This window comes from Carettochelys insculpta, chromosome 3 (assembly GCF_033958435.1).
Source record: "Carettochelys insculpta isolate YL-2023 chromosome 3, ASM3395843v1, whole genome shotgun sequence".
NCBI classification, from domain to species: domain Eukaryota; kingdom Metazoa; phylum Chordata; order Testudines; family Carettochelyidae; genus Carettochelys; species Carettochelys insculpta.
This window is the reverse complement of record NC_134139.1, coordinates 7,827,658-7,850,885: the sequence shown is the minus strand read 5'-3', so window position 1 is coordinate 7,850,885 and position 23,228 is coordinate 7,827,658. Positions and strand designations below refer to the sequence as shown.

The 23,228-nt window shown below is 44.4% G+C and overlaps 1 protein-coding gene across 2 annotated transcripts; it reads left to right on the top strand.

Moving 5' to 3' along the window:
- The first annotated feature begins 112 nt into the window (after positions 1-112).
- Positions 113-22,413, top strand: KAT14 (lysine acetyltransferase 14). Of its 2 annotated transcripts, none has more exons than XM_074989310.1 (10): positions 113-374; positions 1,711-1,829; positions 4,550-4,671; positions 7,968-8,149; positions 8,719-9,135; positions 10,635-11,206; positions 11,765-11,901; positions 12,135-12,310; positions 16,933-17,123; positions 21,012-22,413. In XM_074989310.1, the coding sequence occupies exons 1-10, from the start codon at positions 119-121 to the stop codon at positions 21,183-21,185; spliced, it is 2,346 nt and encodes a 781-aa protein (XP_074845411.1). In that variant the 5' UTR covers positions 113-118; the 3' UTR covers positions 21,186-22,413. The 2 variants fall into 2 exon arrangements, with proteins under 2 accessions (XP_074845411.1, XP_074845410.1); XM_074989309.1 differs by having other exon boundaries at positions 8,716-9,135.
- Positions 22,414-23,228: the final 815 nt, after the last annotated feature.

The window sequence follows — 23,228 nt, the reverse complement described above, 5'->3', positions numbered from 1 at the left end:
TATTTTCCTGCGGGCAGAAATATAGTTTCATACCTGGCTGGCTCACCTTATATGAATAGTATTTTAAAAGCTGGGAGGGAAAGCCTCATGTAGATCTTCCTCTGCTTGCAAAGAAGAGATGGATAATAACGTTCACATGAGTGGGCTGATGAGTCGACATGATGATGAAGCTACAAGGACATCAACTTCAGAAGGGCTAGAGGAGGGTGAGGTGGAAGGGGAGACTCTCCTGATTGTCGAGTCTGAGGATCAGGCCTCGGTGGATTTATCCCATGATCAGAGTGGGGACTCCTTGAATAGCGATGAAGGGGATGCGTCCTGGGTGGAGGAAATGTCGTATTACTGTGAGAAGTGTCAGAAGTGGATACCAGCAAGTAAGAGTGAAGATTTCTTCTGTTATCTTTGCCACTTTCATTTTATGGGTTTACGTGTTCTTTTAACCTCAGGAAAAAATGCATATTGTTCCCATGAACACATGGGAGGCAGTGATGCCTAGTGACTAGAGCACCAGACTGGGACTCATGAGACCTAGGTTGTAATCCCACCTCTGTCACTAGCCTGCTATATGACCTTGGGCAAGAGCAGTTCCCCTCTGATTGCCTGTTTCCTAATCTGTAAAACAGCTATACTGACAACTCCTTTATCAAGATCTACTAATGAAAAGTACTACATAAGATCTAGTATTATTTTCCTAATTGCTTTGTCGTTTAAGTGGAATGTATAGATAGGTTTCAGCTTTCTGTATACAAGAGTGGTTCCATGGTATCTTGAACTTAGATTAGCATTCACAGAACAATATAAACCCAGTAGATGTAGCTCTGTTATAAACGTTAAAGTTATTTTTCCATTATCTCCATTTAACATTATATGAACTCTTTTAGCATTTTTCGTATTTAAGTACAGTGTTTTTTCCTTTCCAGCATCAAGATGTAGCAGAGCACTGCTCATTTTATAGTAGGAAATACCAAACTTTTCTGGCTTGGTCCATGCCTGTCAGTTGGTTCAGCTGCCCAGTTTGCCAAAAGCTGTAGCATGAAATCCTTTTTCCAGTGAAGTAATTGGGAGTTTTGTCATTGGCTTTACTGGAGAGAGGATTTTGCACTTGATGTTCAGTAGAAAGAAGTTAAAGGGACATAATCAGCTTGAAGTCTAGTCTGTTTAGGTACTGCACTTGATCCTGAGTCCTTTTGCTGGTGTTTGTGGCTTGATAATCTTTTTTATTTTAATGTTTAAAAACTATTTTATCTTTCATCTGCAGCTGTTTGAAAGACCCAGACATGGGAAATTGATCAATGAAAGTGACTAAGCCAGTGATGGGCAATCTAGGCTAGTGAGTGGGCCACATGAGTGGCCAATGGTCTTTTTCTGTAACAGATGTTGGTCCAATAAAAGTAAATATCTTACCCACCTTGTGTCTCTAGTATTTTGGGACTGACATGGTTCCAGTAACACTCCATGTATTGAAATTTTGTCTTCTTACATGTTTTATTTAGAAAAGCCCATCTTAAAAGCATAGTGGGGTTTTCTACTGATGCCTCGTTGACGTCTGCAACTACAAGTTAAGCATCACACCAATTTTCAATGCTTCCTGTTATGGAATTATCAGACTTGCTGATCTCTTGTTCAGTGGGTGAATGCTGTTCTAAATCCAAATTTACTTTTTTCCTATAAAAGGACTGAGACATATCCCTCTTGCTTGTTTGTTTTTAGGTCAGCTGAGAGAACAACCCAGCTACCTCAAGGGAGATAACTTTTTCAGGTTTACTTGCTTTGATTGCTCAGAAGATGGGAAGGAACAGTTTGAACGGCTAAGACTAACTTGGCAGCAAGTAAGTAAGAACATTCACTGAGGCATCACACCAACAAGACTTCAAAAGTTGCTGTGCGTACAATGTATATAAACCTAGAAACTTAGAGTCCATCACAGGTGGTGTAGAAATTTATCAATGAGATTTTTGGTGAATTGTTACTTACCTGCTTATCAGGAAGAGGGACTTTTGTGAGTAGATTGTCTGAAGGTGTTGTAAAAATCCAAATTTTCCATTTATCATCAATGCTCTGAATTGCTCAGTACAGCTGAACGCACGTTTAGAAGACCAAAGAGATTATGATTTCACTGCTGTGTATTTAACAACGTTTTGGCATATGGGCATTGTTGGAAAAAGTAATATAGCAAAATACCACATGTCCAGTGAATTCTCGGAATGTTTAGGGAACAACTGCTTGTTTCAAATGCATTTGACCCCCAAGATACGCACACTCGAGTTGCATGTGTCTCGGGTTAATGCCACTCAGAGAAATGGGGAAACTGATCAGCGCTGCTGTGCTAGTTGGTTTCCTGGTGCCTGTGGGGCTGCAGCCAACTGGGGTGCTGCTACTGTCAGAAAAGGTTTCCCACTCTGCAGCCAAGAGTCAGGCTCTCAGCTGCCACCACTGACAGGAGCAGGGAAACTGACAACAGCCCTGGTCAGTTTCCCAGCTCTGTAAGCAGAGGGGAGCCAGGAGCCAGGCTGCTGACTGGTCCTGGCTCCCCTCTACTCCTGGAGCCAAGAAACTGACCAGGGCTGCTGCCCTCATCAGTTTGCAGGCACCCCTGAGTTGCGCACAAAATTTGACTTGTGTAGGGGTTGTGAGAACACAACTCTCGCATAAGTCAGGGGGTCTACTGTAGTGAAGGAAGTAGCCTGGAGAAACCATTTTAAATTTGATTCTGACTAACGGTGGAGTTAATTTCAAATCTGCTTTTGAAAGACAGTTTGAGTGAAAGTGATCATAAAATGGTAGTATTGGTGATTCTAAGGAAAGTAAGACAAGGGGAATGGATTAATTCCCCTCCCGCCCTCAGACTTTAGCAAATTGAGAGATGTAGTTCTCTTCTTGTGGGAAGAAAGTTCTAGGAGAAAAAGGAATTCAGAGGGAAGGAATAAGGAGATAAGAAAGACAGACCAGAGAAGACAAAATGCACCTTCTTAGAGGCATTTGAGACAAGAAGGAGTGCCTCTTGGACAGCAAAGTCTGGGGCTGGGTAGTGGCAGATTCACCTTATCTGCCTCATGAAAAAAGCCCCAGAGACACAGATTCCTCGATCTGAAGGTGAGACAGGACTGTTGTGACTATCTGATCTCACCTGTTGAAAAGAGCAGTATTTTTAAGATTTGGACCTGTTTGTTGTCATTGATGGAACACTGTCCCACCTAGCTGTTTCTGCAATGACCCTGGGCTCCATAGCTATGTCTACACTAGCCCCTTCCTTTCAGAAGGGGCATGGTAATGAGCGAGTTGGGAAGATGCTAATGAGGTGCTGCCATGAATATTCAGTGCCTCATTAGCATAATGATGGCCATGCGTGATTCAAAAGCACGACTTTCGAATCGTGTGCTGCCCATGTAGACAGGACCTTTTGAAAGGACCCATCAGACTTCGAAAGCCCCTTCTTCCTATTTGGTTTTAGGAAGAAGGGGCTTTCAAAGTCTGGGGGGTCCTTTCGAAAGGCCCCCATCTACCCCGGTGGTGCATGATTCGAAAGTGATGCTTTCAAATCGTGTGTGGCCACCATTATGCTAATGAGGTGCTGCATATTCATGGCAGCGCCTCATAAGCATCTTCCCAACTACTCATTACCATGCCCCTTCTGTAAGGAGGGGCTAGTGTAGATGCGGCCCATGTGTTAAACTTCTAGAGTAGCAAAAGCCTGAAGTGCATATGTGTTCTCTCATTAACAATCTTGGGAGCAGAGCATAGAATCCCATCGTACTTGGATAGGAGTGTATCTCTTGCCAAAGTAGAGTCGAGCACCCTACAAAAGAAGAAAATAAGTCTCTATAGAAGGCAGCCTCCAAGGGAGTTGAGAGTTTGACAGCTGGAGCTCCAAACCCATCTGCATCGTTGGTATTTAAATGGGTCAGTGTAACTGACAGTTTGTCCTCTTAGATTTAGTCTCAGACAAGACTGATTTCTAAAACAGTATTTTAATGAGTTTGTTTGTGAAGTACGTAAATGTGCTCTAAATGGACTGTTCCATAAAGACAAAGCAAAAGGAGACTGATTCATGGGATACCACATATTGTTACAGATTGTCTGCTTTTACTGGCTTCTAGGTAGAAAGCAGGTATCAAGCAAATAAAAACACCCAATGAGCTGTCTTTTTGCACACATTTCTACAAGATTAGCAAACTGGAGCATTTGTCACCCATCATTTCTGGGGAGAAAAGACTTCCTGTCCCTAAATACATACGTCTGGATCCTCAACCCTGATATAGACCCATTCTGCCACTCAGGCTGTGCAAAGGGGCCGTAAGGCAGCCATCACCAAACAGCTGAGGATTCCCCTGGCATGAGGTAGTCCCTGGGTGAGTAAAGCAGGTGAGCATGACAAACAATAGGAAGGGAGAAAGGATGAGTGCAAATAACAAGATAATGGGTTATGTAGATTGGCTGTGCAGTTGCAGATCGATTGGAAACTATCAATAAGTAAAAGAGCGAAAAGGATGTTTTCCCACCAGGCAAAATGGTAATGGACCATTTGAATGCGTTCCCTTTTGTGTTCCAGGTTGTCATGCTGGCGATGTACAACCTGTCTCTGGAAGGAACTGGCCGTCAAGGATACTTCAGATGGAAAGAAGATATTTGTGCTTTTATTGAGAAACACTGGACTTTCCTATTAGGGAACAGGTAAAACTGATATTTCCCCAAAACTCAAAATACAGATCAGAGAGGAGGAGGCTGTGTTGTTCATCTTGATAAATCGGCATCCCAGATTATTCAAAGATTTCTCTCTTTATTCAACTCAGGGTTGACAAGGAGGAGGAAAGTAGAGGGTTTGACCTTCCGCACTGAAAGAGGAGATATGGAGGGATTTCTTAGGGAAAAAAATTGTTATTCAGTGAAGGAGAGTTAGTGTTTTAGAGAACTGGGCACAGAGCATTGTACTTTTCAGGGAATTTCCCAGCTTCCTTTCAGATTAAGCCTCCAAAACCATAATCGTAAAATCTCAGTTAATTGTTTCTGAACACATATGGCCTGATTCTCATTTGGTTTATGCAGATGTAAATAAGGGAGAATGCCATGAAAAAAAATAAACTGACACAAAATAGATGTAAGCTCTGAACTCACAGAGAAAGCAACATCTTTCCTATATCATCTTGTTTTAGATCTTAATGAAATCTCTTATTTACTATCCACCACAAAACATTTTGCTGCTGTGGTGTTTTTCACAGTGTATATTTTAGCTGTTAATTCAGGGAGTTAAATAAAAGTGACTCACTACATTTTTCACTGCTCTGGGCTGACCTAAGAAATTACAGGGATAGACACCACAGGTTGCTTATGCCATGCGTGACCTTCGGAGGTCTGTTATAAGTAAAGACTCAATATAAGATTTTCCTTCAGCAGCAGGAATCATTCTAATTCTAATTAATGTAATGGTGTCAGGAGCTAAAATAAAAGGTCCCGTTCAAAGCCGATAACCCTTTTCTCTGTCGGAACAGTAGTTTGTCACTGTTAGGCACTTAGCTCATGGAGGTGATTTTGTAAGTGTTCCCTGCACTGCACTGAATCCATTCTGACTGATGGAAAGGGGCACACACATGCCTATAGGACAGAGAGGGAAAAAAAAAACAGTTGCTAGTTTGCATTGACAGCATGGATAAGTAACAATCGGAACATGTTTCTTTGCTTTGTTGGTTCTGTTCACAACATAGGGACCTGATTGCTATGCTACCCTGACCACCACCTTTGATGGTACCAGTGAAACAGGATTCAGCAGAGGCAGCTGTCCCGCCAGCCTCTGCTTCTCAGGGTTTTAGCACAGACTCCTTTGGAGACAGCAGGGTCATGATAGAGGAGATCCATTCCTGTGTGTGCTACTCCTTCTGGCCCAAGTTCCATGCCCTCCTTCCAGCTGAAGTGCTGCTTGTCCTCCCTACATGTTCCCTTGTGAGAAAATGGAGGGTAGTTCCACTTGCTTGGAGGAGAGAAACCAGAACAGCCTCCTGCAAAATGCATTCTGCCCTGCATGTTGTCCCAGAGCTTGGTGGTGTAGCTGCTTCATTTCAATCTAATCACAGGTGAAGCTGAACTCTAAAGTCCCTTAAATGGCTGCCCTGCCCTGTGACAGCCTGCGCAAATCCACAGCACCCTCTGACTTCATAACAAGGGCAGGAGATGGATGGCAGGAGATAAATCACTTGATCATTGTCTTCTGTTCTCCTTCTCTGGGGCACCTGGCATTGGCCACCGTCGGCAGATGGGATGCTGGGCTTGATGGACCTTTGGTCTGACCCAGTATGGCCATTCTTACGTTCTTATGTTCTTCAGACTTGCTGTCACAGAGGGAAGTGGCTATTTAGAGGGAGTCCTGGGTTCAGCCTCACAGATGACTTGGTGACCCCTCAGTCCACTGGATCACGTGATGGGAATGCGTGACTCAAAACCAGGCCTGTTGGGAAATGCAAAGGCAGCCAGAGAGAAATCGAGGAGTCTTTAGAAAGAGAGCAGGTTGCTAACAACTCTTCAGTGCTCCCATGCAGAATGCCTGAGTGAGAGAGACCTGTGGGGAGCAAGAGCCTACTGAGGAATAAATCTTAGCTCGGGGTGCACAGGAGTAGGCGTCTGCTGGGGAGGAGCCACAGCTTGGAGGGCTGTAAAAGACTGTGAGCCTGAGGAGAGGTGCTGTGGCAATCACTGGGCTAAGTACCCTGTATGAAAGGTGAGAGCCAGCTGGGAAGCTTGGGTAGAAGCTTGGTGGTGTTGTGACCTTTGTGTTTATCATGCCCCTTCCTATCAAAAAGGGAGTCAGTGAGAAAACGCTCACAGGGTGAAGAAGGGGAGACCGAGGAAGTGCCAGTGCCAGAAGCCTGAATGGGTAAGCCCCGCTCTGCAAGCAGAGAGGCCTGCTGCGCAGGCACACTCTTCACAAGTGAAGAAACAAAAGCCGTTTAAAAACAAAAAGAAAACAAACAAAAACCCACTGTCCCAGTAGCACTAATACCCAATGGAAAAAGCAAAGGAAGGAAGAGTTGTGCTTCTCTTCCTCCTTGTTCTGTCTCCACCACATCTCCTTGCTTCCTCCTTCCCTGGCTCACAGAGGAGCATTGCTTCAAAATACTGCAGAGTTGGCTGCCATTTCATCTTGCAGTGGTACGTTCACCAGAGGCGGGGAGGGGTGTGGGCAGCATCATTATGCAGTCACCTCTCATGTACCACATGCCTCCTCCAGCCAGAACCAGCCATGGTCCCTCACTGTGCCCACAAGCCCACGCTCCCTGCTGTCTTTTCCAAGTGCATAAACAGATGAGGTGACCTGTGCTGCGGCTATAGAAAACTTCTGCTACATACACTGAAATCAAAGCACTCAGAGTGGTTTTATCAGAGTGTAAATTAGTTGAAAGATGTAAAATGACACCTTCTTGCTCAGATCTTTTCTCTCTCTCCGCCTTCCAGGCCCCCTCCTCCCATTTAACCTGAGTCCTCTCTACTGACTTTAACAACAGAATAAGTTTTAATTTGTTTTAGCACTGTTGAGTTGGCACAGCTACTGGAAGTGAGCAGGGCTTCTGTTCTAGCTCTTATATCATCTGAAGAACTGTTTATTTTGACCAAACTGCAAAATCTTGATGGTTGGTAATGTGAAAGCCTGAACAAAGCACCAAGCAGCTAGGAGAACCATTCCTTTGCTTGTAAAACTCAACATATTTGATAATGTGTGCCCCCAAGAAGTCACTTTCCAGAGCAGAATCCAGTTAATTCATAGCTAGGTCTTGGAACATGGTGCCCCAGGTCACAACCTGAAGTGGCCCAATGGAAGTCAGAAAGAGTTGCAATGCTTAAATGCTTCAAGTCTGAAGGCTGAGCAAATTATTACATCAGAGTAAATGGCACAAGCATTCTCCCTAAATTCTTTGATAAAGAAGAGCAAAATTCAACTGAAGGTTCTTGGTGTCCCTCATTTTTTCCCTCTTTTGATTTAGGAAGAAGACATCAACTTGGTGGAGCACAGTTGCTGGCTGCCTGTCTGTGGGAAGCCCCTTGTTTTTCCGCTCAGGAGCACAGGAATTTGGAGAACCAGGATGGTGGAAACTTGTTCACAATAAGCCTCCTACGATGAAACCTGAAGCAGAGAAGCTCTCTGCATCTGCACTGAAAGCAAAAGGTAACTTTTCTACCTGCAAGGTGCTAGTCAGACCAGAATGGACAGTGGTTAAAGGTATGAGATGGCACTTATGCTAAGTGACTCAGCTGTGGGGTTACAGGATCTGATTCTGCTTTCAGTTGCACGACTTTTATGCTGGTGTAAATCCACTGACTTCAAAGGAGCTTCTCCAGATTTATACCAGTTTGAGAAGAGGCCTGTAGTATTTACACCCTCATTGTAATGCACATGTACATGTTGTCATTGAAATGATCCAAGAGCTTTGGTATTTCGCATTGCTGTCCCCTATAATTAGCCCAGTTTCTCTACTCCCTGCTACCTCCATACTCTCTTTTTAAAGCAACTTTTTTTGGCAAGTCACAGAGTGAAAGTCACTCTTGTGCAGGGCCAGTATTGTATTCCTGGGTGCCTAACATAGGTGGTGCATAGGTGAGAATTTCCACCCTGGTGTGAAGGCCCTTCTTAAAAGACTACCATCAAAATTTGCTTATGTGGATATAAATGACAAATAAAGATGCATCAAAAGCTCAGTGTCTTTTAGAATAACCCAGCTGTTTATTCTCTAGCAGCTTCAAAGCCTCCTCTGGATCCCATCATTACAGTTGAAGGGCTGAGGAAGCGGGTGAGCCGCAATCCTGTAGAGTCAGCCATGGAGCTGAAGGAGAAGAGGTCTCGTACGCAAGAGGCCAAGGACATCAGGAGAGCCCAAAAGGAAGCAGCTGGCTTCCTGGACCGAAGCACCTCCTCCACTCCTGTCAAATTCTCCAGCCGAGGTCGTCGTCCTGACATGGTCCTTGAGAAGGGAGAGGTGATTGACTTCTCCTCTTTGAGCTCTTCAGATCGAACTCCTCTGACAAGCCCGTCTCCTTCCCCATCTCTGGACTTCTCTGCTCCTGGGACTCCAGCTTCCCATTCAGCTACTCCCAGCCTGCTCTCCGAAGCAGATCTAATCCCAGATGTAATGCCACCCCAGGCCTTGTTTCATGGTAAGAGATAGCGTGTGTTTTGTTTCATAGGAAATGACAAGCAGTTTCTAACAATAGAGTTGACATAGTTACCTTGACAAAAGAATAAAGTTTGCATTACTTCAAGGCATGATGGGAAATAACTGGCAAAGTGCAGTTTTCTTCTTAGTTACATGTCATCTAAATTAGATTTCACAGACAGGTATAGTTGTAAATTCTAAGGCAGGGAGAAACACTGTGGTTATCTAGTGTGACATCTTTGAAAACACAGGGCAGAGAATTTCACCCAGTGATTTGTGCATAAATCAATATGACAGATACGAGGTTTGCAGTGTCAGGTAGCATTCAGTCAAGGCAAAATCAGAATTCTCAGAAAGAGTCTTTGAAATCAGGAAAATTTTGAGGCTTTAGTTTTCTAGTGCTTGCATTTGAGTGCAAGAATGTATTATTCCCTGTTGAAAGAAATGAATTCTGGGTCAGTTTGCGAGACACTTACTCAAGGGCTATGTGTACACGGCACTCCACCCAGCGTCACTGCCAGCAGAGCTATGCAAAATGAGCTTCTTGGGATTGCAAATAGCGTGCCATTTGCAAACTCCCTATGCTCATTACCACAGTCCCGCAAGAGCTCGGCAGCGGCGGAAGAGAGTGCCAGAACTGCAGAGGCCGTATGGATGTGCCTCTGCCAGCCAAGCCTCCCTCTCACCAGTCCCTTAAGCCCCCTCAAACGTTTGAGGCATAGCTGGCAGCGGCATGTCCATACGGCCTCTGCAGCGTGGGCACCCTCTTCTGCCGACACCGAACTCTCGCGGGGCCATGGTAATGAGCTTTGGGAGTATGCAAATGGCATGCTGCTGGGAATCCTGAGAAGCTCATCTTGCATGGCTCTGCTGGCAGCAGCACTGGGCAGAGCGCTGTGTAGACCCAGCCAAGCTGAACAGTATTTTACACCGTGCTTAGTTCAGTGAGCTCTATGGAGAGGAACACATGGAATAAGATTGACTCACTGTACGTTAGGGCATCACATCAGTATTGCCCCCTTAAGTGGAAGTTGTCCAGTTTACACCAGCTGAACATCTGGCTAGTAATCTGTAAGGGTTCAGCTCTGCTCGGGTGTGTCATTGCACCTGTTTTCATGCTTTTAATGAATTTTCATGGAGGCCATTAAGTAAAGAACAGTTTAAAAAGTTTTCCTTTAAAACACAAAGAATGAGTCTCAATTTTCAAGGGACTATTGATATTGGTTGCCCTAATGTGAAGGGGCTAAATTAAATTGAGAGAAACTGAACTAACACTTCCTATAATCACTCTCCTTTAAGATTTCTCAAAGGTGGGTATCAAAAATCAGTGATCACTTTTGATATTGTAGGCTCATGAGTGTATGAGAGGCTGGGTATTACAGGTAAGTGCCAGATGATATCTTCTTCCCACTTAAGCCACAAACCCCATGGGCTCATGCTCTTGCTATGCTGGTTTTGCATTTGTGCATCTCTGCTGAGTTATTTTGGTTTTCTGTGCAGATGATGAAGAGATGGAAGGAGATGGAGTCATAGATCCAGGAATAGAGTATATTCCCCCTCCTAGTGGGCCAGGGGGTGCTGGGCCCATGATAGTGAGCCGAAAGAAAGTGAAAACCCCAGAGCAGATCAAGCAAGAGGTGGAGAGTGAAGAAGAGAAAGCAGAGAGGATGGAAGGTGACAGCGAAGACCCCGAAGATTCAAATGGACCCCCACAGGCCAGGGGGCGTGACAAGAGAAAGCCACAGGTGGAGAAGGACAGTAAACCCAAAGCTCCTAAGCACACATCTATTAGCATCTATGAGGAAAAGCTACTTCTGAAGAGGCTGGAGGCCTGTCCCAATGCTGTGAGCATGACTCCAGAAGCCCGGAGGTTGAGGCGCAAGCTCATAGTCCGGCAGGCCAAGAGGGAAAGGGGGCTGCCTGTCTTTGACTTGGACCAAGTTGTGAATGCTGCACTGCTCTTGGTTGATGGGATCTATGGAGCCAAAGAAAGAGGCATTTCCCGGCTGCCAGCAGGACATGCAACGTACAGAACAACTAGCCAGGACTTCAGGATCCTGGACCGGTATCAGGTGAGTGTGTTCAATTCCAAGCTAACTCCTGGGGCCAGCTGGATCAGGGTTTCTGTGGTAAGCAGTAAATGTACTGAGGAAGGCTGACTCCAAATGTTAGGATTACTTGAAAAAGCTTCATTTTTCAAAGGGCTTGTATCCATCTAACACGCTCCCCTGCCCCATTCTGCAGTTGGGTAATATTTTGTAATGTGTAAACACCATTGTGACGTTCCAGTTGCTCATGCTCGTTCTACATGCAAACACTCTGGTGTTGGAGCCTGTGTAAGTACCTTGACAAGCTGCATTGCTTTCTTGCCATCGAGAAAGCTGGGCACTCTCAAGGTATCAGTGGGTGATGAGTGCACTCAGCACTTTCCAGGATCAGGCTCTGAAACGGGGTGGAACTGTAGAGTCACTATGGGCAGGAGCACTGGACTGTAATTGCCAGACCCTGTGGTTGGCCAGGAGGAAGCCCTGACTCTGAGCTCTCTTTTCCTCTCTGTAGTATGGAGTTCCCACCATTAGGCTGTTGGGTGACTCCCTTGACATTACGGTTTCTTTTGTCTTTCCATGTAGACTGCGCTGCCTGCTATGAAGGGATATAGGCATCAGACAACAAAATTTCTGTACCGACTGGTAGGCTCGGAAGACTTGTTAACAGACCAAAGCATCGTCAGTCCCTACACGTCCCGTGTCCTGAAACCTTACATCAGGTACAGACCCCTACATAGAGCATTCCATTCCAGGAGACAGACTGTTCCAGAGTGCTTGGGATTGCAAAAGCTTATATTTTTGCCTGGTTGGTTGCAAGTTTCCACGTGAACAAATGGAGCACTTGTAGTGTATCGGAGGAATACTTCCTTTGCAGCAAACATTTAGCAGCAATGGTAATGATTGTTACTAACTTGTCTTTCTGTATTGTTGATTGTTTTTGTGACACTGGCAGGCGTGACCATGAAACCAAGCCTCCTAAACTCCAGCTACTGGCAGAAATCTGTGCTCGTCCACACAAGAACAATCCTGACTGGAAGGCTGAGCCAGAAGCACCCATTGATTACTGCTACGTTCGCCCAAACCACATCCCCACTATCAACTCCATGTGCCATGAATTCTTCTGGCCGGGTAGGAGTCCCTCAGTACCCGGTTTACTAGGAAAGAGAGTTTTGTTTCAGAAATTACTTTTGGACTCACATGCTCAAAGCACTGTACTTGCTAAAGTGCTTTGCTGAGTCAGGCCCCAGTTGCCCAGTACTATTTGAGCTCAGAAATGTAAAGGCTGACATATCTTTCCAGAACAGATCATCTGACAGAATTCTATGCATAGGATTCCTGTCTCTGCCATATGCTTCTTCTGTGACCATGGGCAAGGTCCTTAAGATCTCTGGGCCCCAGTTTCCCTTTGGGAAAATAAGGACATAGTATCGATTTGTCTGCAGTGTTTTTTGTTATACCACGCTCCTTGGGGTAAGGGCTGTCTGTGACTTTGTGCATGTACCTATGCAGCCCTGGTCTTGGGTGTGGTTTCTAGGCAGCACGGAATTAGTAATTATCTGCTGTGTGGTTCAGGTTCTCAATGCTGCAAACCAAACTTGCAATAATACACAAGGTGTACACACCTGTAGTTTAAGATAAATATTTGCACTACGCGTTGGTTGGCAGATTATTATTAGATATAATTTTTATTACAGTAGCACCCTTAAGCCCCTCACAGAAGATCCATTATGCTAGTTACTGTCAAGCCCCAGGTCAGTAGTAGATAAGCTGGCATGGCTTTCTTTACACATTCCCCTTTGGAAAGCATGAGACACCCTCTAACACAGGGATTCCCAGCCTGTGGGTTGGGACCCAAACATGGACACCATTAGATTTTCTAACGGTCGCCTGTTGGGCAGCTCTGAGCTGCATGTGGCTCTTTAAGGATCTTTGTGGCTCCCGCCGCTGCTGCCCTCACTCCTCTGGCTCCCAGCCCCTGCCCTACCATGCTGAAATAGAACTCAATTTAATTGGTTTAATGGCTGGCAAGAGGGATCTGGCTGTTAAACCAATTAAGTTGAGTCCTATTTCAGTGCAGCAGGGTAAGGAATTGCCTGCACTGTAGGTGGGGGAAGGGAGTAGGAAGGCTGGTGGGAACCATGTGGAGGAGGTGGCAGTGGCCTGGAGAAAGGAGCAGCAGCAGTGTGAGGAGCTCAAGAGAGGTGGGTGGGTGGGGTGGCTTGAGGCTAAGAGGGGTTTAAGTTTGGGGGATGGGGAAGGTGCTTTTTTCCCAGGGGAGAACCTCCCCCCACCATTTTGAATTGCCTTGGGTCACAAAGTGTTCCTGAGTTGTTAAAATGGGTTCCCGTCTCGAAAAAGCTGGGAACCGCTGCGCTAACAAAAGCTGAGCACCTTTATCACAGCTCTCACCCCACCTCTCCAAATCCCTCAATTTCCCATGCACTCAGTGCTTATCCTTGTGACACTGACAGGAATCTGTGGTAAGTGCACAGGCCCACATCCACAAAGGTATTCAGGCTGTAAAGGAAATTAATCTAGCTCGCCCAGGTACCTGAGCAATGAAGCTGTGATGGAGTGGGCAAGCCCTGTCAGTTTACTCAGGGTTTGGTCAGCTGCCCAGGCTTCCTTATCTAGTACCTGGACTAATGAAATTAAAGATAACTTGTGTATGTGTAGTCGAACTGCCATTCTGCCCTGCGATTACAGCATAGACACCCTATGGCTGTTAAAGGCCTGACTTTTTTTCTGTTGAAATAGATACAACAGTACAGCGTCTATCTAATAGGAATGCAATTATACTCGTATCGAGATGCCTGATACAAGCACTTTTTAGAGTGAGGCTTTTCTACATGGGGAAATTATATCTATAAGGAAAGGTGTGAATTTAAAGTGCTCTAATGATTACAGTCTGATGCCCCATACAGAGTTGTAGGTACGGCATAAGAGTGATTTTTTTGGGTTTAGATTATGTGCTTTGGAAGTGGCTTAAACAGCCTAAGAGCGCCATTCATTCTGGAGTAAGTGTATCTGTCCAGGTGAGTTACACCAGTACAATATAACTTACAGTGCTGCAGTCATAACAGGATAATTATACTTATAGAAGGGGAATACTTCCCATGTAGATCATATTATAACTCGTATAAACCCAACCTACAAGCCAGTTGGAGTTGTACTGCTTTATACCAAGTATCGGAGCGGTAGCCGTATTAGTCTGGATCTGTAACAGCAACCAAGGGTCCTGTGGCACCTTATAGACTGACAGTATCTTAAAGCCACACGGCTTTGTATACAAACAAGCTCTGAGTCATTCCACAGTAGACTTAAGCCCTGAGATAATTAACACTTCTCCGTATCGATTGATTCCTGTCCAAAGCGTGCTCCACCCAGTTCTTTCTCAAGCAAGACACTGATTAATTCCACTGTTCCGCTCCAGTGTTCCATGATATTTTGAATCTCAGGAGTAATGGAATGGAAAAATCATATGCTCTCACTCTGTTACTCCACCTTTGCAAATATATCTGTTGTTGGCATTTTTGATATGATTTTAATGAGCATTTGACAGAACATGAAAGGTCTGATTCTTTCCTGTGTATATGATGCTTAGGGACTGCTGTCTGTGAAAAATGAGTTTAAAATACTACCAAATTAGAATGGTAGCTCACATGTACTGGGCACTAACTTTGCACAGAGTAGTGTAGAATCCAGCCCTTACATTTATTCTTAATTATTTATATTACCATAGTGATCAGGATCACCAGGAAGGACCAGCACCTCATTGCACTAGAGACTGTACAGAGACAGATCACGTGCACTGTTCTACTTTGAAAAGTAGCTCAATGCATATGTCTGTTGCCACTTAACTCGAGGTAGTTAGGACCTTTGTAAAGGCTCAAATGTGCAGGAGGAGGGAGAAAAAATATTCTCCTCGGCCTCTGAAGATGGGACAAGAAGCAATGGGCTTAAGTTGCAGCAAGGAAGATTTAGATTGGACATTAGGAAAAATTTCCTATCAGGTTGGTTAATTACTGGAATAACTTGCTGAGGGAGGTTGTAGAATCTCCATCGCTGGAGATATTTAAGAACAGGTTAGATAAATGTCTAACAGCGATGACATAGATGATTGGCCCTGAGGGGACTGGACTTGGTGACCTCTTGAGGTCCCTTCCAGTGGTAGTATTCTATGATTCCATGTACAACTTTTTTTAAAGGCTAGGAGGGATCAGTACAGGGTACACCACAGACACGTCAGGAGTGTCCAAACTAGGCTATGTAGTCACTGCAAAGAAAAACTAGTTTGCTGGTTTTTATATTGAGATAATAAAATCCTACACAAGATAAAGCAATTTAGTTTTTCCCTTGAGGTAACTAGTTGAAGTAAACTCCAGGTGGGTATTGTAGAGCTGATCTTGACTGGCTACGTTAAGATTAAAAACTACAATGACTTGTTTCCAGTAGGATTGTGCATCAGGAGAACTAACTCAATTAGTCTCAGTTTATACTTCGGACCTGACAGCGGCACAGCTGTAGCAGTACGGTCTTCTGTGTAGCTGCTGGCGCGAATGAGCTATCCTACTGGCATAATTAAACCCCTCCCAATGAGCAGCTTTTGCTGTATCTGCAGGAGAGCCTTAAAAAGCTTGACAAGCCATAGTTATCTTTCCATAAATTCAAACCGCTACTTTTATTTGCCAAGAGATATAAACAATGTAGACTCACTTCCTCAATGTAACTGATTGCAAAATATCTCTAGTGACTCTAAGCCCAGTTAATCAGATTGAAATCTGGGCAGGATCTTTTTAATTTCTGTTCTTTTTTTCAAAATCTATGAACCCTTTATCACAGCTGCAGAAAGCTCATTGTTGCACCGTCTTCCTGGAAAGAGATTTCAGCAGCAGAAGAGAGGAGGTGTCTTCCTCATACACGGCTTCCTGGGGTTCTCCAATGATTGTACCTTCCTGGCTCTAGACTGCATCTCACCAGTGCTCAAACAAATATGTTTTTTTTTCATTCTGCAGCCCTGCAATTTCAACCTGAGAGCTGGCAGCAGTCTTTGGAGTCACTAATTGCCAGCAATACAATCCTGTTAATGAATAAGCCATAACAGAATCTATTACACTGTCCCATAGCTTTAATGGCTCTGCAGGGTAAAAGTACTACCAGAAGTAAAGAGCAGAATAAACACATTTAGGACCCAATCCAGCTGTCATGTGCACATGCAATTTTACTCATGTGTGCTTGGAATCAGGCCCTTTATAAATTGAGCAGATGTGGCTCTGAATACACACGGGAAGGTGATAAATTGGGTTACAAGATGCCGGTTTTACCATTACTTTTTAGAGCAGAACCACATTTTCAGTCAGATTTTTTTCATACCATTTGCGTGTGAATCATTGGTGCTAATTTCTTAGCACTGACTGCTGCAGAGTCTGTTTTTGGGTTTGTTTGGTTTGGTTTTTTCCCTGTCCATGGACTAAACGTGGCTTCCATTACCACCACCAGTAAAATTCCTATTTTGGCTTTGTCGACACTGGACCTGATGGCTTCTGTCTATGCATAGGAGTCTGAAAATGATAACTAAAAGAAGTACTTGAGCATGGTCTCCTGATACACATGCTTTTTATCACTCTTTTAGCTGTTAATTTTCCTCAAATTCCATCATGCCCTGACTAGCTGATCTTGTATTGTTTTGGAATTAACGTTTCCCTTTGGTTTATAGTGCTTTATAGCTGTGCTCTTCTCGCACCCCTTAGGAATTGATTTGTCAGAATGCCTGCAGTATCCAGACTTCAGTGTGGTCGTCCTCTACAAAAAAGTCATCATTGCCTTTGGCTTCATGGTGCCAGATGTGAAATACAATGAAGCTTACATCTCTTTTCTGTTTGTTCACCCTGAGTGGAGAAGGGCAGGGATTGCAACCTTTATGATCTACCATCTTATCCAGGTAGCTGGAAAAAGATCCTTTGCCTTGATAAACAGCCAGCATTGTCCTCATCTTTTTTTGTACAAATGGTAACAGCGTTGGTTCAATAGTGCTAGTTTTCTCCTTCCCCCCACCATCCCATGGCTGATCTGTTGTCATGTGTGAATTTATATTGTGAAAATCATTACACTGAAATAACATTTTTAATGGATTTTAAAAGACATTTTCAAATAACGTAGGCTTTGGGGGATTGAATGGCCTAGGACTGGGGTGTCCAACCCCTGGCCTGCGGGCCAGAATCTGGCCCATGGAGCCTTTTTATCTGGCCTGCGACACTGGCAGTGCTGCCATTTTTAAAAGGCAGCTGGGTGGCTCCGAGCCGCATGTGGCTTTTTAAGAAGCCATTTGTGGCTCTCACTGCTGCCACCTGATTCCTCCTGCCTGCCATGCTGAAAATGTAACACTTGATTTAATTGGTTTAACAGCTGTTCAATTAAATTAAGCCCTATTGTTTCAGCACTGCAGGGTGCTAAGTGCTACCCCTGCCCAGTGGCTCTTTGAGCAATAAAATGCTCGGAGCTGTGGGAGCACTGTTGACTGCTCTGCGCACACATCCCTCCCCAGCACTTGGAGGGAGAAGAATGTGGTGGCGGTGGCTCCAGCGAGTCACTGGTATTGGATTATAGTGGAGGGGGATGGAAGGGGCAGTGCCTGGCTCTGAAGGAGGGAGGAATTGGGTTAAAGCAGGGGGTTTGGGGGTGCCTGGCTCTGGGGAATGGGAGGGGACATTTGTTTAAAATGGGGAGCAGGGGGTGCCTGGCTCGGGGGAATTGGTTTAAAGCAGGGGTTTGGGGGTACCTGGCTCTGGGGGAGGGGGGATTGAGTTAAAGAGGGGAGCTAAAGGTGCCTGTTTCCTTGGGATTGGTTTAAAGCAGGAGGCTGGGGCTCTTCGCTCGTGGGGGCGGGGGTTGGTTGGTTTAAAGACAGGGGCTGAGGGTGTCTGGCTTAAGGGAATAGGAGGGGGAGTTGGTTTAAAGTGGGGAGCTCGAGGTGTCTGGCTCTGGGAGATGGGAGGATTGGGTTAAAGCAGGGAGCTGGAAGTGCCTGGCTCTGGAGGATAGGATAGGAGGGTGGGTTTGGGTTAAAGAGTAGGGCTGGGGTTGCCTGGCTCTGGAGAGGGGAGTGGAGGATTGGGGATTTTGTATGTCTGAAAATTGTGGGTACTGGGGTACTTACAATTTTGTTTTTGTTTTTGTTTTTGAAAAAGGGGTGCTTTATTAAAAAAAAAGTTGATAAACACGGGAGTAGAACTCCATTTAATTGGTTTAACGGCCAGCAGGATGGATCTAGCCATTAAACCGATTAAATTGAGTCCTATTCATTCAGCGTGGCATGGAGGTGCCCCTGCTGTGATGTTCGGGGGGCAGTTTGGAGCTGGGAGAGGGTCTAAGTCTGGGGGGCTTTGGGGCTGTTTTGTGTTCAGCCCCCAAAACATGTAAAAAATTGCTGTCTGGCCCCAATGAAATAAGGTTGGACACCACTGGCCTGGGAGATCAGCAGAGTCATATAGGCTTTATCTGTATTTGGGTTTGGCTCTGATTCATCCATCAACAGTCAGTAACTGTGCTGCAGCAACATTGTATAACTAAGGTGTAGAGAAGAAGGTGTGATCTGCACTGGCTGAGCGAATGCCAGTTGCAGGCAGAGGAAAATTCAGCTAGTACCAGTTATAGCTTTCCGTACCTCTACCTGTTAGCTACACCAGTCACTGTCCACCAATTGTTAGATCACAAGCAGAGCTAAATGCAGTAGACTTTCACGTGGACGTGTCTTAGGTTGGACATTCAGAGAAGTTTCCTCACTGTCAGGGTGGTTAAGCACTGGAATAAATTGTCCAGGGTGGTTGTAAAATGTCCATCGTTGGATATATGTAAGAGCAGTTTAGACAGATGTCTAATGGGGATGATACAGATGGTGCTTGGCCTTGCTGTGAGAGCAAGGGATGGAACTTGATGACCCCTTGAGGGCCCTTCTAATTCTAGTGTTCTGTGATTCTATCTATAGGTTGTTTGTGCAAATCCAGCTCAGTTTAGATAAAGAAAAATTGTTTGAGGCCTGGTTCACACGAGTGAGGAGTGACCACACTACTTTTTACAAACATGTTAACTGCTTTGAGTTCACTGGCATGCGTGAACTGCAGGTACAAAATTCTAGGGCGGACACATCCTCAGAAGAGGGGCCAAAATTCAAATGGGCATCGAAAACCAAATTAGATCTCCTTTAAGGCAGAACTTAGGCCCATGGGTGGGTCATTGTGGAAAATGACATGACTGTTTGCAGGATCATTAATAAACAGATGATTTGATTCTATTGTCATTTAATGCCATCAGGTTTAATGGAAAAACAAAAACAAAACACGGAGTCTTGTGGCACTTTAAGGACTAGTACATTTATTTGGGCATAAGCTTTCGTGGGCTGGAATCTATTTGATCGGAGGCATGATGTGGGCTCCGGCTCACAAAAGCTCATGCACAGATAAATTTGTTAGTCTTCCAAGTGTCACAGGACCTTTGTTTTTGCTGACAAGTATCAGAGCGGTAGCTGAGTTAGTCTGTATCTTCAAAAACAGCAAGAAGTCCTGTGGCGCCTTATAAACTAACATTTTGGAGCATAAACTTTTGTGGGCAAACATCCACTTTATCAAACTTGTTTTTGCTGATGCAGACTAACGCAGTTACAGTGAAACAAGTTTAATAGTGCTAATGAGGGTTTGCACTGGTATCCCACAAACTGATTCCAGTGATGATAAGATTGCCATTTCACATTAGACTTCTGTTTGACTACCATTGATGTGCTGTGTATTTGTGTCTGTGGTGGAAGGCAGGTTATAGTAAGTTCTGACTGAACTGCTGGCAGTAATATAATGCAATCGTGTGAATGCATTTTCAAGTTACACATTAATGCATCCAACTTTTCTAAAAATGACCCTAATGTTGATTACTTTATTCTGACCTCATTCAGGTGGGAAGCTTATTACTAGCCTCTGAAAACAAGATTTATGTTTTCCTCCAAGCCAAGATAAAATGCTTTGTCATTAAATTTCTTAGAATCATAGAATCTGAGGGCTGGAAGGGATCTTAGGAGGTCATCTAGTCCAGTCCCCTTAAATGGCTGTACCCTGCTGGTTCCTTCTACTTGCAGTTTGGAGGTAATGGATGCAAAATGCTTTCAGAGCACATCATGAAAGTAGCTCTAAAAGTCTGAAGAAATGTTATATTAACATTATTGGAGAATTTTTTATGAATAGTCTGGTTGCTAAATAATGAAGACTCTACCAGTTAATGTCAGAATTGCCATTTACTATCTGAACATTAGATATTCAGCTGAGCTTCTCAGCCTGTTAGCCCTGGGGGCTGCAAGATGGGAGTGGATCAGACTGGGGTCTACTGGAATTCCAGTGTGACACACCCAGAGATGGTCTTTCGGTGCCAGTGTGATTATAGCAAGTCTACGTTTATTTGCTGGCTGGGACATGTCCAGTCTCAGAAGCAAAATGCTCCTTTTTTTGGCTGCTGTTTTCTGTTGTTATTTCTTTAGGTTGTTGTTAAGTGTTTTAACATTATTTTTAATTAGCAGCTACACTGAAAAGGAGATTGCAGTTTGTCAGTTTTCCTATCTAGCTTCTGCCTCTGCCCTCAAATTGCTGATTACTCAGTCACAAAGGTTTTTGATAAACAATGGTTCCCATTAGATTTCAGCTGTTGCTATGTGTTCTAATTTCTGTTTGAAGGCCTCGGCTTTTCTCATGTTTCTCTAGCTAGTTAAATTCCAGAATTTGAGTCTCTTCCCCACCTCCTTTTCCCTGGAGGCACTCTCATTTTCTGGCTTTTTTTTTTTTTCCTTTGGCAGACCTGCATGGGCAAAGATGTTACTCTTCACGTCTCTGCAAGCAACTCTGCTATGCTGCTGTACCAAAAGTTTGGATTTAAAACTGAAGAATACATTTTGGATTTTTATGACAAATATTACCCCTTAGATAGCAAGGAATGCAAGCATGCCTTCTTTCTGAGATTGCGACGATAATGTGCCATGGAATACATGGATCTCTGTGGGAAAACTCAGGCTGTGGGCTGCTCACGTGCAGTGACGCCTTTATTGTGAACAGCAGCGGTGAAGTATTGTATGTGTAATGTGCAACCTGAAATGATTGATTTATGACCTCCATGGGGATGTCGAGCAAGAGGTCTGGGTATGAACTGGGCCACAGTGGAAGGGGAATTTCCTGCCCTCTTTTTGGAGACCCATTTTGATGAACAGTCTGAGACTTCAAAGGGCTTGGAGGACATTAAATTTCCCCAGCTGCTCACTGTGTTGCAGTAGCTGTGTGTTTAGCACAGCGTTCTTGCAGTGTGCAGTGTTCTGTGTCAGGAACAGTGTGCCAGCCAGGTGTGCTTATAGCTAAGTGAGGTTAGATACAAGAGCTGCTTTGTCAGCTCTTTGAAATCTTTAAATCCACCCCTCCGTTGTGGAAGCTATAAAAGCTACCCTCCAGGCTTACCTCCAGTCCCAGGCCCAGCCTTGTTGGCTCCAGGAATCCCAGCACAGGAAAGAGAGTCAGTTGAGATTTGAAATTTGATCCTTGCTTTATCATATTTACCTATTGTAAATTAGCGGGAACAGGGGGCAAAGACAAGGCAGTAACTTTTCTTAGAAGAACCCAGTCTGTGAGTGCAGGTGAAGGGCTCTAAATGTTATCAGATATGCCAAGAAAAGTTTTAACGCAACAAAAGACCCAGAGGCCGAGTTTGCCTCTCTCTGAGGACTAGTGCTTTCCCCACACAGTTTAGCAGCTCCTTCTCCTCTGTTACTGCAGGTGAACAGTAGCTTGACAGATCATTTTACAGTTTAGCAGGTTGTAGATACAGCAGTCTGTGTATCTAGAACATGAACCACACCTTTGGCATAGATAGTCTCAATGTCAAGGTCGCTTAGCTGCAGAAATAGAGGTGTTTCTAAATCCACCTTATATATTTCAGGTGCCTAACTATGGTCATTGTTGCCTTAAGAGACTCCACATCTGTTTCTGTATACCAGCGTAAGCCGCCCCAGAACATACATGTACTGGTACTAGGAAAAAAAAAAACTTTTGAAGCCCTTCAAGAATTATCTGCCCTGCTCGCTGTGCTCATTTCCAAAGTATTTTTAACTGTGTGTAAAAATCTTTGATGTGACAAGTTGGTTATTTCTGGAAAGGACCGTCTTTGAGTGACATTAAAGACCTCTTGGACAAGCCCATCTGCAGGCAGATCGCATGTTCATTTATTTTTCCACCATTCACTTGTGTTCTTTCTTTGATATCATGCAAAATCAAACATGCCCAGCAGTGTTTTCTGCTATTCCAGAATGGCTCATTATGGCCTTGTGTACAGGGAAAACACACACCCTGCCAAAGCCTTTCATTCATAGAACAGCATGTTATTCGCTGTCTGTACATGGGGTATTCTTTGGCTCTCTCACTCCTCACTCCCTCGAGAACATGATGTATCCCCAGGAGAGCAGGAACAGAGCAACAAGCCAAGTAGGGTGTGTGTAGCGTGGGGAGAGAGCTTCTTACACTCCACCATTGTGCACCTGCATAAGGCCATACTGGATCTTGCCTTAACAGGCCCTCTCCAGGCTCTTCAGAAAACAATAGAGGTAGGGATTATGATGAAATCAATTACTATCTTAAATAATCCATGGATATGGAACTGATCTTTGGATTTTTAAGACAAAATATGCATTATGATTTTCAAGAGGCTCCTGACTTTGTACTTGGAAAACTGCACTCCATACTACAGAGGAAAGATGGTCCACTGGTTAGGGCATGACCCTTAGACTTGAAGATCCAGCTTCAAATTTCTGCTCTGTCACAGATTCCCAGTGTGACTGTGGGCAAGTCACCTCTCTGGGGGCTTTAGTTCCCCATCTGTAATACTGGGAAAATGGTATCCCCATAGCTCAAATGGGTAGGCTGTCTCTACACTAGCATGCTCTTTTGAAACGTTTTTAGAAAGGAGGGGCCCTTTCGAAAGATCCTGCGGCGCATCTATACACAAAATGCATTATTTTGGAAGTACTTCTGAA